This window comes from Choloepus didactylus, chromosome 15 (genome assembly GCF_015220235.1).
Source record: "Choloepus didactylus isolate mChoDid1 chromosome 15, mChoDid1.pri, whole genome shotgun sequence".
In the NCBI taxonomy this organism is placed as follows: Eukaryota; Metazoa; Chordata; class Mammalia; order Pilosa; family Megalonychidae; genus Choloepus; species Choloepus didactylus.
In genome coordinates, this window is record NC_051321.1 from 18,811,870 (window position 1) to 18,827,145 (window position 15,276).

Sequence of the window (15,276 nt, forward strand, 5' to 3'; positions counted from 1 at the left end):
AAGCACAAACAAAACACAATAAACTGACAAATCTCAGCTACCTAACAGGTTTACACAGCCTTAATGTATTGATCATAACACCTACAATAGCCAGATTTAAATACATTGCTTATTGTTTTAAAACAAACAACTAAACACTAGAAACACAGAGCGCATTATTAAGGCGGGCGGGGGGGGGGGGAGGGGGAGGAGTGCCCCGTCTATCTCTTTATTGATTACTATCAGAAACAATACTGATTGAAGCATAACCTAGAAATGTTTCTTAATTTATAATTTCTTTACTTGACTTTCCGGTTATTGAGAGCAGCCTGCTTACGCAGTAAATTTCTTTTATTACTCCCTACGCTCACATAAATATTGAACCAAATGCCAAAAAAGAACAAGTACTTTAATATACAATTTAAAATGAATTCCAAATTGGTTAACTCAAAATAATTCCATGTTGATGCAAGTATTGTGCCAGGCTGTTTTATTTCAAGTGTATATCCCAATGCTTAGAGCATTTCAAAAGCTCTATCACTTCACTTTATTTGTCAATGAAAGAGGGAGGGAGGGATTCTATAATTCCAAATTCATATTTTTGATAGTCAATGAGACATATGCATCAACATGTCAGATGATGGTGATTTTCACCCACCTTTGAATAACTTTTAAAAAGTTTAATAAACTTTTAAAAAAATTTCACATCCCCCTCATGAAAATGAGTATCATGCACATGTTGTTTGTCTGAAAAAGCAGGTTCATCTAATACTCTGTTCGGTAACTTTAATGAAACCAGAATGTTCAGGATACTTTTTGAAATGACATTTAAGGTCTCCTGACTTGAACTTAACAAGGTTCACTCTATATGCACATGTACTAACCAAAACGCTTCCTAAGTTAGTCATAAAAGGAAATCACTCTAATCACCTCCCAAAGGCTTTAAGGATATTAAGACAATGGCCTAAGAAGAGCAGTAAAGCAGGTAATTCTGTAACAGGTGTCAGGCCAAACAAATGTTTTAATATATTGAATGAATCAGAAAACCACCAGTTGTTGACAATCAAGCTTTATGAAAAAGTAATCTAGTAGAAAAACTAAGAAAACAGTAAAATGATCTTATTAAAGATCTAAACTAAGACTTGAGATAAATCCAAGGTGAATGATAACAAAATAATACGAAAATTAGTGTTTTAAAACATTACCTGATCAAGAATTCTTCCCATTCTGTCAAATAAAACTTTCAGAAAATGACCTTCAAAGAAAGCTGCATCTAAATTGCACTTTTCCAATGCTTTTGGAGACCCAGGCCACTCCCATCTCAAGCAGATAGCACAGTAGTCCCGGAACTAGGGGGAAAAAGCACTTGAATCATTAAAGAACCAACAGAAAACAACAGATTAAACAGGAATGACTTATTCAAATAGACACATAAGAAGCCTATTTAAATGCTGAGCATCTGCTATACATGAGCTGCCTCAGGAAAGGTAGGGAGAGAAGGCTCAGATGACACTGGGATGAGAGGCAGAAGGGAAGATCATAATCAGAAATAACCAATATCACATGTTGATGGAAAAGCAGCATATGTTAACTTTACCAAAGTATCCCTTTTATTTTCATCACAGATTTAGACTACATTTACAAGGCAAAGTTAAGTCCCAGCCAAGTTTTCAAGTTTATTCTTATGTACTACATATAACAGATGCACACTATCTGAGAAAGCAAGCTTGACTTTCCTATAATGTGTTTATGCTAGGCATGTTGTTATAGGATAAAACAGTGCTGCTCAAAGTGTGGTCTTTGGACCAATTCTGATCCTCAAACCATTTACTAGCATCTGTAATGAGCTTTGTATGAAAACCGAGAGTCAGTATTTAGAAACTTTTATAGCAATTCGAGTAATTTTATGCCTGTTGAGTCTAATAATAAAATAATCAGGCCTTGTATTTTGAGTGTTTTCTTTTCATTTATTTCTTTAGTAATTTATTTTTATTGTATTTTACAAAATATTGGTCTGTGACAGATAGGAAATAATAAAAAATGGTCCTTCACTGCAGATAGTTTATCACTGGGATGACATGGATTTTTAAAAGCACGGGTCTATCTCACATAATAAAAATGAATTTTTAAAGTCTTTCCAGATATGTAAACTACCTTAATTTAAACAATAACAAAAAACTTAGAACACTGTTTTCTTCTGTATTCTTTCCCTCTTCAGAGTCTCCTTATTCAATAAAACAAAGTTACTTTGATTTCTCTAGTTTGGATAGTACATGAAATTAAAACAGAACATATTCTCAATATGAAACACTAACTTGAAATTTAAAAATATATATATTTAAAACAATTAAACATCCAACTTCTGGAGTGATGTTATCAACAGGGCGACATAAACAGCTGCCAAAAACTTCTCCCCAGATATTCAGCAAAAAAGGGGGACAGCCCTGACTTCTTCAGAACTCTGGAGGAGGGTATAGACGGGAAAAAGACCCTACAGATGCTGAATTGAAGAGAGCTATAAGAAATGGAAATGTCCACATATAGATTGTGGTTGTGAATGCAAAACTATGTAATTTTAACCACTGATTGTTTACTTAGGATCGAATGTTTAAAAAATAAACAGAGGGATACAAGTGATAGAGAAAATATGGAGAGAGGTATGTACCTAATCACTGCTGGTGGGGAGATTGAATAGTGCAGCCCATCTGGAGAGCAGTGTATCACAGAAAGCTAAGTAGGGGGTTGCCATCTGGTCCTGCAACCCAGTTATTGGGAATAGTCTTGGAAGAACTGAGAGCAGGGATACGAATGGATATTTGCACAGTGGTATTCACGGGGGCAGCATTCACGATTCTTAATAGATGGAAGGGGCCTAAGGGCACACTAACTGATGAACGGAATGGTGAACTGTGGTATATACATACAATGGAATAGAGTGGCTGCAAGAAGAAAAGAAGCTGTGAGGCATGCACTACGTAAATTGACCCCGGGGACAGTATGTTGCATGAAAAAAGCCCTGAAATGAAAAGACAGACAATATAACACCTCATTAATATGGACTAACTATAATGTGCAAACTCTGAGAATTGAATCTGAGAACACAGGTTATCAGGGGAAGGCTTACTGTAATGGTTCCTAGATTATAAGCTCTTAGAGCAGTAACTGTTATTTCTGAGTTGTAATGGTTATTTCTAGATTCTGAAAGGCTGAGCTTTTGTATATAACCTGGTCGGTCCCTGTAACTTCACCTGAGACTCAGAGCTAGAGCTCAATAGCTATGAATGTCAATATTACCCCATACAGCAAATGTTAAAGAAGCTGAAAAAGAGATCAGACTTCTATTAGAGATATGAACTAAAATGGCCTTGGTTATGACTAAGGTAAATCAGACTAAAGGGTAGAAGATGACATTGACTGTGTTCTAAAACTTCAGCTTCTGTGTGAAACCAAAGGTAGAGATGTCTATTTTGTGGAAAAATCTTTATTTTCTGTAGCATGCTACATAATTTAACTTGTATGGTCAGTTTATTCGAACACCATAATTACATGGAACCTTGAATAGAGAATGAGATCTAGTTAGTTTGTATAGGTTAGTGTGAAGCCCCGATACATCCCAGAGCGATTTGGGCAGAGGACAAAAAAGTACTTGAAAAGCCCCTATGGGGGACTGGGGAAAAATGTGGAATTAAATATAGCCACCCAGGAATTCCTTATACTATCACAAACATTGGGGACTACCAATTTAGTAGGCCAAGGCCTCGATCCTGGGGCTTGCCCTTATGAAGCCTGTTATTGCAAAGGAGAGGCTAAGCCTACTTATAATTGTGCCTTAGAGTCTCTCCCAGAGAAGCTCTTTTGTTGTTCAGATGTGGCCTCTCTCTCTAAGCCAACTTGGCAGGAAAACTCACTGCCCTCCCCACTACGTGGGACATGACTCCCAGGGGTGTAAATCTCCCTGGCAACGTGGGACACGATTCTGGGGATGAGTCTGGACCTGGCATTGTGGGGTTGAGAAAGACTTCTTGACCAAAAGGGGGAAGAGAAATGAAACAAAGTAAAGTTTCAGGGGCTGAGAGATTTCAAATGAAGTCAAGAGGTCACTCTGGAGGTTATTCTTATGCATTATATAGATATCCCCTTTCAGTTTTTAGTGTATTAGAACAGCTAGAAGGAAATACCTGAAACTACTGAACTACAACCCAGTAGCCTTGATTCTTGAAGATGTGTATAACTATACAGCTTACATGGTGTGACTGTGTGGTTGTAGAAAACCTTGTGGTTCACACTACCTTTATCTAGTATATAGACAAATGAGTAGTAAAATGAGGACAAAAAAATAAATGAATAACAGGGGGAGTTGGGGGGGATGGGTTGTTTTGGGTGTTCTTTTTTACTTTTATTCTTACTTTTATTTATTTATTTATTTTTGAGTAATGAAAATGTTCAAAAATTGATTATGGTGATGAACGCACAAATATATGATGATATAGTGAACAACTGTACACTTTGGATGACTGTATGGTATATGACTATATCTCAATAAAATTGCAAGGAAAAATATCCAACTTCTTGAATATACATTTTTAGTTTGAACAATTTGACTTGCATTAGACAATTTTCTCTATCAAGTCATGTCAATTTTTAAATTAAGCATTTTAACACTGATCCCTTTAAAATTCTGACCTAAAAAAAGTTTAAAAAATGTTATCCTTTTTGCTTGTTTCTGTTTTCTACTTTTTCTGAAACAATCATAATAACTGCATTTGATAGAAATGAGAGAAACTTTACAGTAAAAAGAAAAGCTGTTTAAAAATTACATTGGTACTACTGAGAGGTATTTTTACTTTTATCACCTTTAATTTGGTGTACATGGAAGTTACTTGCAACCCTACTAGTCCAGTTATTCATGTCATAATGTGGGCTTGAATTCAGGTTTAAAGTATTATAAATTAATTACAGACACACAAATTAACTATATTTATCAGTATACCTTAATCTAAAGTGTTTAAATGAAAATTAAATGTATATTTTTCTGATTTTAGAAATTTTGAATATTCTATTCTAGTTATTTATTGACAAATACTTAACAGTTACTGATATTCTACTATGTATAAAGCCCTAAGCTACAAATCTGGGGGGGGGGGGTTAATGGTAAATCAGCATGAATCACACCCTCAAGAGTTTACATGTGCCTGTATAACCATAATATAAGAAACTGAGCTTGGAAGACCACAAAAGAGGTAGAGCTATAATGCCATATTATTTAGAAGAATGCTTACTTTAACTGGTGGGGGAGAGAAGGAAGAGGGTATAGAGAATAAACCAGGAGGGGGGCATCTAATCTGGACCTCGAAGACAAGACAGAAATACAGGTATTAGATGATGGGCTAGATATCACAGGAGAGGAAAATCTGCTAGGCAAACAGAATAGTATCAGTAAAATCATGTAAGTTTCATGTAGGGATAGACTGTAAAAGTAGTGGTAGGAAATAAAGACGGAAAGGCAGGCTGGAGAACTGATCCAAAGGGTACTGAATGCTAAGACTGAATGACTAAGTGTTTAGACTTTGACAGTTACTAAAGGAGGAAGAAGGGGTGATTGTGTTCAGGTCTACAGTTCAAGGAGACTAATCTGTTAATAGATTCTAAGCAGAAGAAACAAGGTGATAAGAAAAGTTATAAGGCTATTGCAATCCTAGGCAAAAGGTAACCAAGACCTGAACTAGGGTTATGGAAGTAAGCTTCCAAAAATGGTGAGATGGGGAGACTGGAGAGATATGGTAGAGGGAAGTACTACAACTAGGCAATGAAGGCAATTACCAGACATGAAAGAAAACAGAAGGTGGATGAATCAGAGATGACTCTAAAACTTCAAGTCTGGGTGACGAGGAGGGTGGAGGAGAATGGAGAAAGAAAAGAGGGGCAATGTTAAATTTTTCACACAGAAGGAAGACACTAGGCATACAAAGGTGCAGCACAAGGAAAGGATGTTGCAAAGCCCTTAAAAAGGATAAAGTTTTAAAAGGGAGAGGGTGGTTTAAAATGTAAAATGCTAAAGAGAGGAAAGGGAATTGAGGAAAGGCCGTTTAAGTCAATTATTAAGAGGGGACCTTCGAGAAAACAGTTTCGGTGAGATACAATGCTAGAATGCAGGGGTTGGAGCAAGAATTGGCAGAAGAGATAGCACTTTTAAATTATTCTTTGCATAATAATTATGTTGGAGAAGGTGAAAGGATATTATCTTGTGGATTGGGAGCAAGAGTGGGTGGTAATTAAATTAACAAGAAATCAGGTTTTGGATAAATAGGGGAAAGAATCCAGGGGAGATATTAAAAACACATGAAAAAAGAAAGTGCACATAAAGAAATCTGGAGAAAGGGAATTCAATGCAAGTCATTTGCAGAAAGTAAAAATAGTGAGAGCAGCATTCAGGTCTTGAGAACAAAGACAAAATGGGGGCAATGACTGCAGAAAATGTGACAAGGTGTTTATATGCATTCTTATTAGATTTCATTTCAAAATGTTCATTACTTCCCTTACCTGCCTGTGAGCATCTCGGAGGTAGGTGTCATATCCAGTGCCCTCAACATGATAGGATGATTTTGCTTCATCTGGTACTAGACAGAGAAAACTTAAACAAAACAAGAAAGCCATAACAAATAGCATAAATATTCTCATAATCTAATAACATCTTTATATGTACTAAATTATCTAGTGTTATTTTAAGTTTAACCAAGCATTAATGCAAAAGTAAACCTGAAAAATAAAATTGTTATTTAAGTACTTAACTTGAATCAGTCGTACAATGCACTGATTAAATACTCTTTGATTATTCTAAAGGTTTATTAAAAAGTACTCATTCCACTGAAGTGGCCATAAGCCTAAACAAGGCTCCCCCTGACCCCCAACTTTGGTGTTACTGCACAATGACAGATTGTAATGATACTTTTTAATCTCAGGAAACTGGCTTTTTAGTAATTGAACTCGAGATTTTTATGCAGCCTAACTGTGCATTTTGAGCCCTGTGCAATTTTCTCTAAAGTAACCTGCCAGAACCAGGTTTATTAGTGACAGCATTGCCAGGGAAGAAAAAGACCATAGAAAGGGAATTAAAAAAAATTAAAAACATAAATGAGCAAAAGGGAAGTTCTGTGCTTAGCATACATGAGTACATGTTTAGAAAGTACAATTTGTCAAATTGGCATTCTCTATGTTGCCCCAATTCGAAAGTACTTAGAATTAAGTCATTTATATATATATTTAAAAAAAAAAAAAAAAAAAGTAGGCTATGTTGAGCACGTAATCACTGTTATGTATTTGTTTTTATTTCTATACTACAGTAGCGCTTATCTCTTTCGGTATTGGTTGTTGCCAGGCTGTTGCTATACAAGCATGACAAGAAGTGACATAATCTTTAAAGAAGGGAAGACTTCCATTGAGCTCATAATATGTTTCTGTAAGAATCTAAGGGAAGATTCCTTATATGTTACAAAAACAAGTAAAGGAGTTGTAAGTCATATTTATACAGCAACTCACCTATTTACAATCTTATGGACTTCAGTTTTCCCATCATTTTTGGGGTGGTCTGGAGTAGCAGGAGGTGAAGAACTAAGCCACTCTTGATTTGACAAAGTGTTATCTGGTGAAATGTCAGTAAATATTGGATCCTCTTCTAGGTCTCTATGTTTAAATTAATAATGTATAAAAAAAAATTTATCATGATATTTTCTAAACCAAAAGATTCTCTGCTATGTTCTTAGGAACATTACATCATTTTTACAATGTTTTAATAGTAAATTAAGGAATAGTATATTTACATTCTATTGACAAAATTAACATTTTAAGATCAGGCACAAGAATATAATAATTTCTTTTAGTTTAATGAATAGATAATATCACTTTTTATTTAAAAGGGTAGTAGCATATCAGTTTTATTCTAAAAATATCTTTTTCTAAGAATGAGGGGAGAAATAAGTGGAGAGAGAATGTTACAACTCTATACGAAATGCCAAACTTATGGAGTTCAGTAAAAACTTACACTGCTCCTGCTATCAAGCCATTCTCTACCACATCTTTATCTTCTGGGCACACAGGTTTATATTCTGTATAATTTCTCTCTTCAAGATTTCTTAGGACCAAGTTGTAAAGAATGTGCTCATTGGGTTTTTGCAAAAGATGTTCAAACATTCTTAATGTCATTATGCTTATCTGAAACCAAAAATGATAAAAGCCAACAGAAAAATATCTTTAAACAAGTTTTTCTTCTTGCCATCCTATAAGTCATGCTTTCAATTCTGAAAGCCATGTGAAAACAAAAGGCCTTATTTAAGACATCACAAGGATATTAAAATAAGTCTAATTCTAAATCATAACACAGCTTACCTCATCAGATATGTGATCACAATGTTCAATTAACCTATGTCTTAAAGGATGTCTGCTAATTTCTGCCAGGGTTTCTGGTTCCCTCTGTTCTCCAAGGATGAAAAACACCATTTCTTGAAGCAAAACATCGGAGGTTACTTGCCGAACAATGCGATGAAGCAGAGCCGTTGAGGTCAGAATACCCATCTCTGAACTAAGCACAACAAACAGGCACTTAGTGGGAAACAATAACACGAACACAGTGATGTTTTTCTTTTTTTTAAAGGAAAGAGACCACTCACGTTTGCATTAACTGAGGTTCCATGATACCTATGAAAAATCTTTCATGAACAGCTTTGGCTAGAGCAACAGCAGCAGTCTAGAATACAGTATAAGCATCATTACCTTTTTTTAATGGAAAAGAGAGATTAATGTGACGTCAACAAATTGGTTTGTACTCCCCATCTGAATTAATATGGAAAAACAAAACTTCCCTTTGATCATCTCGTTAATGTCATACAGCCTAGATTAGCCATTGGGTTTTTTACATTTTCTCGAAATTCCTAAGAATAAGAACAGGACAAAAACATTATCCCAATCCCCTCAAAGAGAAGAAACAGAGGGAGGCCAGTGTTTCCTTGTAAGGTGTTGTGCCATACGTAAAGAAACATAAAGGAACAGAACCTGAACTTTGCTTTATTCCAGTATTGGAATACACACACACACACACACACTCACGTATTACATACACATATTTTTTATCTGTTTTATTTATTTTACTATGCTATCCTTACTAAGACAATTAAGATGTATTTGGAGACATAAACTAAGGATTCAAATTTTACCTAATAGACATTTGGATTTTAAAATTAACAATAAACAACAACAAAAAAATTCAAACCTTTTGTGCTTCCTTAATGAGCTGATCACAATAATCAAACCAGGAAAGAAATGAAATTAAGGCTCGTTTTCCCGGAAATGCTGAAGCATCTTCTTTATGACTATATGAGTCCAAGCTGTAGGACATGGAAGAAAGGCTAAGTCCGAAGTTATCCAAAAGTATTTCCTCTATTAAACATGTATGAAAAACGAAGGCACGTGACTGAATTCACAGTATGATATATGCACACAGGCAATGCTGGATGGCACACAGAAAAGGGTTTTATAAAAGAAAGCTAACCATAAGAGAAAACCTTTTAAATAAAAGTTGTTGTAAGTACTTTTCACTTATTAAGTGAGAAAGACTAAAGCAGAATGGAGCTGCAGGAAAAAATAAACCGTTCGGACAGCTCCTCATATTTTCACCGTAAATTTGATCAAGTAATGGCAATGAAAAGGTTGAGGCTCTCAGCTGCTGTGAAGGAAGAAAAAGAAGGTAAAAGAGTATCTGCAGAAAATAATGACTAGAGAGCCTGCTTCTCTTCTTGCCTTAAAATATAATACAGTAGTAATGTTAACAATTAGGTCTTCCTTATAGACGTTGACAGAATGAATGTAGGGCAGAAAAAACAAGTAATTAACAGAACTAAACATATTTGAATGCAGTTAAAAGGGGATATTTTAGGTTATAGATATGTTACTAGAATAAAAAATTTTAAAAAACACAAGACATAGGATGTGCAACACGATAAACCCTAATGTAAACCATGGACTACAGTTAATAGTACAATTATAAAATGTTTTTTCATCAATTGTAACAAATGTTGTACCATACTAATACAAGATGTTAATAATAGGGTGGTATATGGGAATTCTATATTTTATGTATGATTTTTCTATAAACCTACAACAGCAGGTAATTAGAGGGGGGAGGAACAAAGAAGAGTCAAACACACCCAGAAAATATTAAAAGATTATATGTCAAACTATTAGATTGCTTATAAGTGGTAAGATTGTAGGTAATTTTATTTATGCTGCTTAGTAATTTTTGATAACTTGTAAATGTTCCGTCATCATGGTTTTTTTTTATGAAAATCAGGGGAGGGAAATCCTAAAAGATAGCTAAGAAAGGGTGAAAGTACAAGGTGGAAGGAGCGTTTCTGTATAAGCAGGTCACAAAATGGACTGCCCTAGGGGCTAGAGAAGTTATTTATAAAAATGGATATTCCTTCTTTTAGGATTTTTTTTTTAAATAAAAATAACCCAGGTAAAGATACTGTTCTTAATGTAAACCCTTAAAAATTGATCATTGCAATGAACAAAATAAAAGCAGCTTAACTGTTTTAATAGCTGGATTGTTCTCATACCATTCGTTACCACTGCTTGATAACAAAGGTAATACAAGCGTCAACAAAATAATCTCGTTTAGTGATACTAGCAATGTTACATTTTTCAAAACTAACGACTTCTATCATTGAAAAAAATTAGGTGTAAGAAGTCACATCTTGGTGGGAAAACAGAAAGAATGTTCTTACCCCCAGTTAATTGCTTCCACAGTTTCAATATCTAACGGATCCACTGACTGAGGTAGGGCCTTGTACAGAGAAGCAAGTCTGTCTGTCAGTAGTTCACACAAGCAAGTGCTCTGCGTAAGGCACTTGGCAGCTGCAGGCTCTGGCAAACTGACTAACAACATCAAGCCCTCACATGCTTTCACAGCTATTCGGCCATCCTGAGAAGAAAAACACATACCCCTTCAATTCTTGAATTAGATATACATCAAGTTGTTTGGAAAAATTCAACTTAAATGATTTAATGTTTTAAGCAAAAATAAGAATAGATTTATTTTAAATGCTTATTGCTGTAATCACGTTAGGGAAAAAAGTAAAGAAGAAAAACTCACAGGACTTCGAGTGAGATTTAACAAAGAGTTCACTAAATTGTAATCCTGGTTTGAACGAACAACTGAGGCCTCCAGCAGTGAAGTGACCTTTAGGTTATCCAAGCTGGCAGACAGATCATCTATCTGATGAGGAGGCTCATCTTCCAACTCTAATTGTTCCATTCCAGCAGCACCAGGGAGTTCCTCTGGCTGGCAGGGCTGTCCTGTATCTGTTGACAAGGAATCTTGACCTTTTAACGTGTCTTCTGAAATTACATTTGGTGCTCCTTTGGAAGCCATTGATTTCAATTTATTCTGAAAAGGAGATACATATTCTGTAAGATTCATACCAAGAGCCTTATTAGCCAGAAATTACAGTTTTAACGGACTTTTCTATAGTCAACATCTCACGTATGCAACCAATGAACCAATAAATAAAGTTATGACAAATGAATATACTCAGACTTTAACAAATTGTTTTAGATATAATTTTTAAATTGCATAACTTATGACTCTCTCCATACCAACTACAAACTGTTTTACCCTGACAATAAGCAATGAACAATATTAATGATGAGTATTTGACTATTACTGAAAACAGCTGATATTACTGGGGGTAGGGAGGGAGAAATTCAGGAAGTTTTCTTATTACTGCATTATTTTAATATAGCCCCAGTGTTGATTCTTCAAAGATCATGGGAAAAAAATGCAAGCCAACAACAAATAAAAGGATTTAAAAGTTTAAAAGTTATCAAAAGTTAGACTTAAGGTTTCCAAAAAAGCCCTCAAATTCTCTTAGATGTATAACAAATTTCTCCAAATACTTCTCTACAAAAAAAGAACACAAGGAACTATTCATTTTTACTGGTATCTCTGAGGATAAGACTTGGTTGAATTATTGGTCCTCTCATCCCCACCTACATACAAACCCAAGCACAAGAGAATCTTAATCGAACAAATAGTTAGTTAGGAGGCAAAACTACCTTTGCTTTCCATTTGAACAAGAGCAAACATCAAATCACACTCACAAGTCAGAGTTCACCTTTAACCAGTTTCTCCACAGGTCCTATCACAGTACCTAGCTCATCATAAAGGTGCATCAAACATTAAATGAAAATAAGGTTCGACTACCAAAGGTTCATCACAGTAATTATAAATTGTTTTTATGATGTTAAAAAGGATAACTTAGACCAACCCACTTGAAAAACTGAGTTCATAGCACATATGGTAAAAGAAAACAACTCCATGGAACTCAATGAATACTATAAGCAACTATCTACAAAATCAACTGCATACAATAGTCTTCATGAAAGTAAAACCTTTTATTCCATTAAAAATACTAACACTACTGTGGGAAGTGGTACCTCAAATAAGAATTGGGAGAATGATATCCACACACCACTCATTCCTAAAACCACCGTTTCTCAAAGTGACTCAAGATGGCATCACAATCCTCTGTGGGGCTTGATATAAATGCAGATTCCTGGGTCTCACACAGACTTGCTGAGTGAGACTATCTGGAAACCGGTCCAAGAAATCTGCAATTTTAGCAAGCTCCCTAGGTGATCAAGACTTGCACTTTGGTTCTTTCTGAAACCATTCCCTTTCTGTCTCAGGGTCTCATCCACACCCACAGCACATTTATGCACAGAATGCCCACATCTAAAACCCAGGCCTCCCTCCCAAGTGCAATCCCAAATACCTGCTAATTATTTTATGAGGATATTATGATGTCTCAAAGCATCCAGAACCAAAATTATCCTCTTCCCCTCAAAACAACTCCCTCAAGGACAGCCTTGTTCCTACCAATGACAGCCCTTGGTTCACGAATTCAAGACCAAAACTTTGAAGTTCGCTTTGGCACATCATCCGTTCTGTTGCTCCCAGCACCTAAGCACATTAGACCATGGAAAGTCTACTGCCAGACTCTCCACTTCATTCCAACCCACTGCTTCCAACTTACTTATAGGGCCTTGTTACTTCTTGTCTGGGATACTCCATCAGTCTCCTAGTTCACTTCCCTGCTTTTCTCTCTCCTCTCAAAGGAACTGACTGTACAAAATGTTGCCAAATTTAACTTCCTATGGCACAGATACCATTGTGCATGTATAACATCCCTACTCAGAAATCTTCAGTGGCTCCCCAGTGTCTGCAAAGTAAAAACCAACTCCTCACCCTGGTATTGGAAGCTCTGATGGTTCCTGGTCTATCTGCCCAGGTTCTTCTCTTACCACATGTTCCACGGGCACTGTTTCCTGAACATACCACAAAATTTTATGTCTTTATTCCTTTACTTACGTTCATCAATTCTTATTTAAACATCTGCCCAGGCTCATTTCAGAGAATTCTATGAAGTCTTTCCTGATGACCTAGAACAGACATTGTCTTTTGTCCTGTGAACACTTAGAGCCCCTTAACTCTGTATCTTTCTTATGGTACTTACCTTGCTCTAACTTAGATTGCAGTGAATTACCTGAACATTCCCCTTATTTTCTTCACCAAACTCTAAAAATTATTTTTTATATTTTTGTTTGTTCTGCCTTTTTTTGTTGTTTATTTGTTTTTAGAATGAGGTATAAATTAATACCTTACAATTTGCTCTCTGGGTCAGTCTAAACTCAATATAAAAAAATGAAAACCAGAAAAGCCAAACAAACAAAAATTAAAAAAAAAAAAAAAAAAAAACTAAACTGAAAACAAAAATAAAAAGCAAGGGACAGAATTATTTTTTCTAACATATTCATAAATGACTTCACTACTGGACAAAAAAGGGAATGAAGGTAGGAAGTACAGAAAAATTATTTTCTACTTCAAAATGGGAGGTTAAATCCAAGATATAAATTGATTTAACCATGAGTCAGTGACTATGGCTATAAAAAGACAGTATATAATAGTAGAGTGATCCTAATTGCCACACCAGACTGGAGAGGCACCTAGTGATTTTTTAGACCTTGACCAACTCTGCACACACCATCGTCACCCCAGGCCAGATTACCTACACAACACACTAGAGCAAGCTTGGCAAAAAACAGTTTCTTATAAATTTCCGCAAACTTCTCTATTCTTAAAGCTGCATTCTTTCTAAGTTTTGTGTTTGTCCATATCTGTCCTGCCACAGTTGCAAAACTATTATACTCTACTCATTCTTTGAAGATCTTTTTCCTCAAGAAATTTCAGTGATTGTATATAAAAAATAATTCTGGGAAGTAAAACAAGCTGATAGCCCAAAATGTGTTTCCTTTTAATATTATTCACAGTATTTAATTCTAATTATAATTTTAATATAAGCATGTTTTGAAGGCTGACTAGAAATGTACTATACCTCAAGAAAAAAATTAACCAAGTAGGGATCTTGTTTCAGCTTTGCACACACAATACAGAGAAACTGAATTTCTTCATTTTCCGTTGGAGTTGCAAGGACTTCCCCACAGAGTCGAATTAATTTCTGTCAAAAAACATTAAAAACAAACAAACAAACAAAAACTTAGGTTTCTTTTTGCAAGTATTTAAATAGCCATCCATTTACTTTAATGGTACTTAAAATCTTCAAATATGTTTTAAATGAGGTACATAGTAAACTCCTTAAGATGTTATGGAGGCAAGTTTTTAAACAATTGAAGTACAAATTTTTTTTTATTATTATTAATAAAGAAGCTGTAGGTCTAAAGTACAAAATTCTAAAAGGGTAATATAAAGACATGACATGCATCAGTATGTCATGCACAGCACAATGAATGCTTAAGATTTTCTAATTTGCATGTTATTTTTAGAGTAATTCCTTTACTATTTTTACTCTCAGAAAAAAATCATATAAAATTATTTTTATAATAGAAGAAACAAAAGCCAATAATTTTATGCATAGGGAACAAAATACCTGCACTGGTCTATGTACATTAATGTGTGGAAGTAGCGGCTGCCGGATTCGTCCCAGAAGCTTTGTATAAAATACCAACACCTGCTGTTTCATTCCTGGAGGACACTGGGTATAGATACAAAGGAAAACAAACAACAACAGACAATATAAACACATACTCAAAAACTTTAAAATTAGGAGAGAGAATTTATATGAATGTATTCCATTCTCAAAAGACAAAATGTTAACTACTTAATGACTTTGTCAGAAATAAAATTTTCAATCACATACTAAATCAAATACTGGCATTCTAGAAATAACA

General features: G+C 35.0%; 1 protein-coding gene across 1 annotated transcript in view; it reads right to left on the bottom strand.

Annotated features, from left to right (window-relative positions):
* FAM160B1 (family with sequence similarity 160 member B1) overlaps positions 1-15,276 on the bottom strand; it is a 40,444-nt gene that overhangs the window by 12,250 nt on the left and 12,918 nt on the right. The window contains exons 4-14 of the mRNA XM_037804325.1: positions 14,976-15,080; positions 14,424-14,546; positions 11,123-11,416; positions 10,755-10,951; positions 9,242-9,356; positions 8,643-8,719; positions 8,362-8,554; positions 8,018-8,187; positions 7,516-7,659; positions 6,520-6,610; positions 1,185-1,328 (exon numbers count right to left, since the gene is read on the bottom strand). Of these exons, the coding sequence (XP_037660253.1) occupies positions 1,185-1,328; positions 6,520-6,610; positions 7,516-7,659; positions 8,018-8,187; positions 8,362-8,554; positions 8,643-8,719; positions 9,242-9,356; positions 10,755-10,951; positions 11,123-11,416; positions 14,424-14,546; positions 14,976-15,080 (1,653 nt within the window). The remainder of the gene's footprint in view (positions 1-1,184; positions 1,329-6,519; positions 6,611-7,515; positions 7,660-8,017; positions 8,188-8,361; positions 8,555-8,642; positions 8,720-9,241; positions 9,357-10,754; positions 10,952-11,122; positions 11,417-14,423; positions 14,547-14,975; positions 15,081-15,276) is intronic.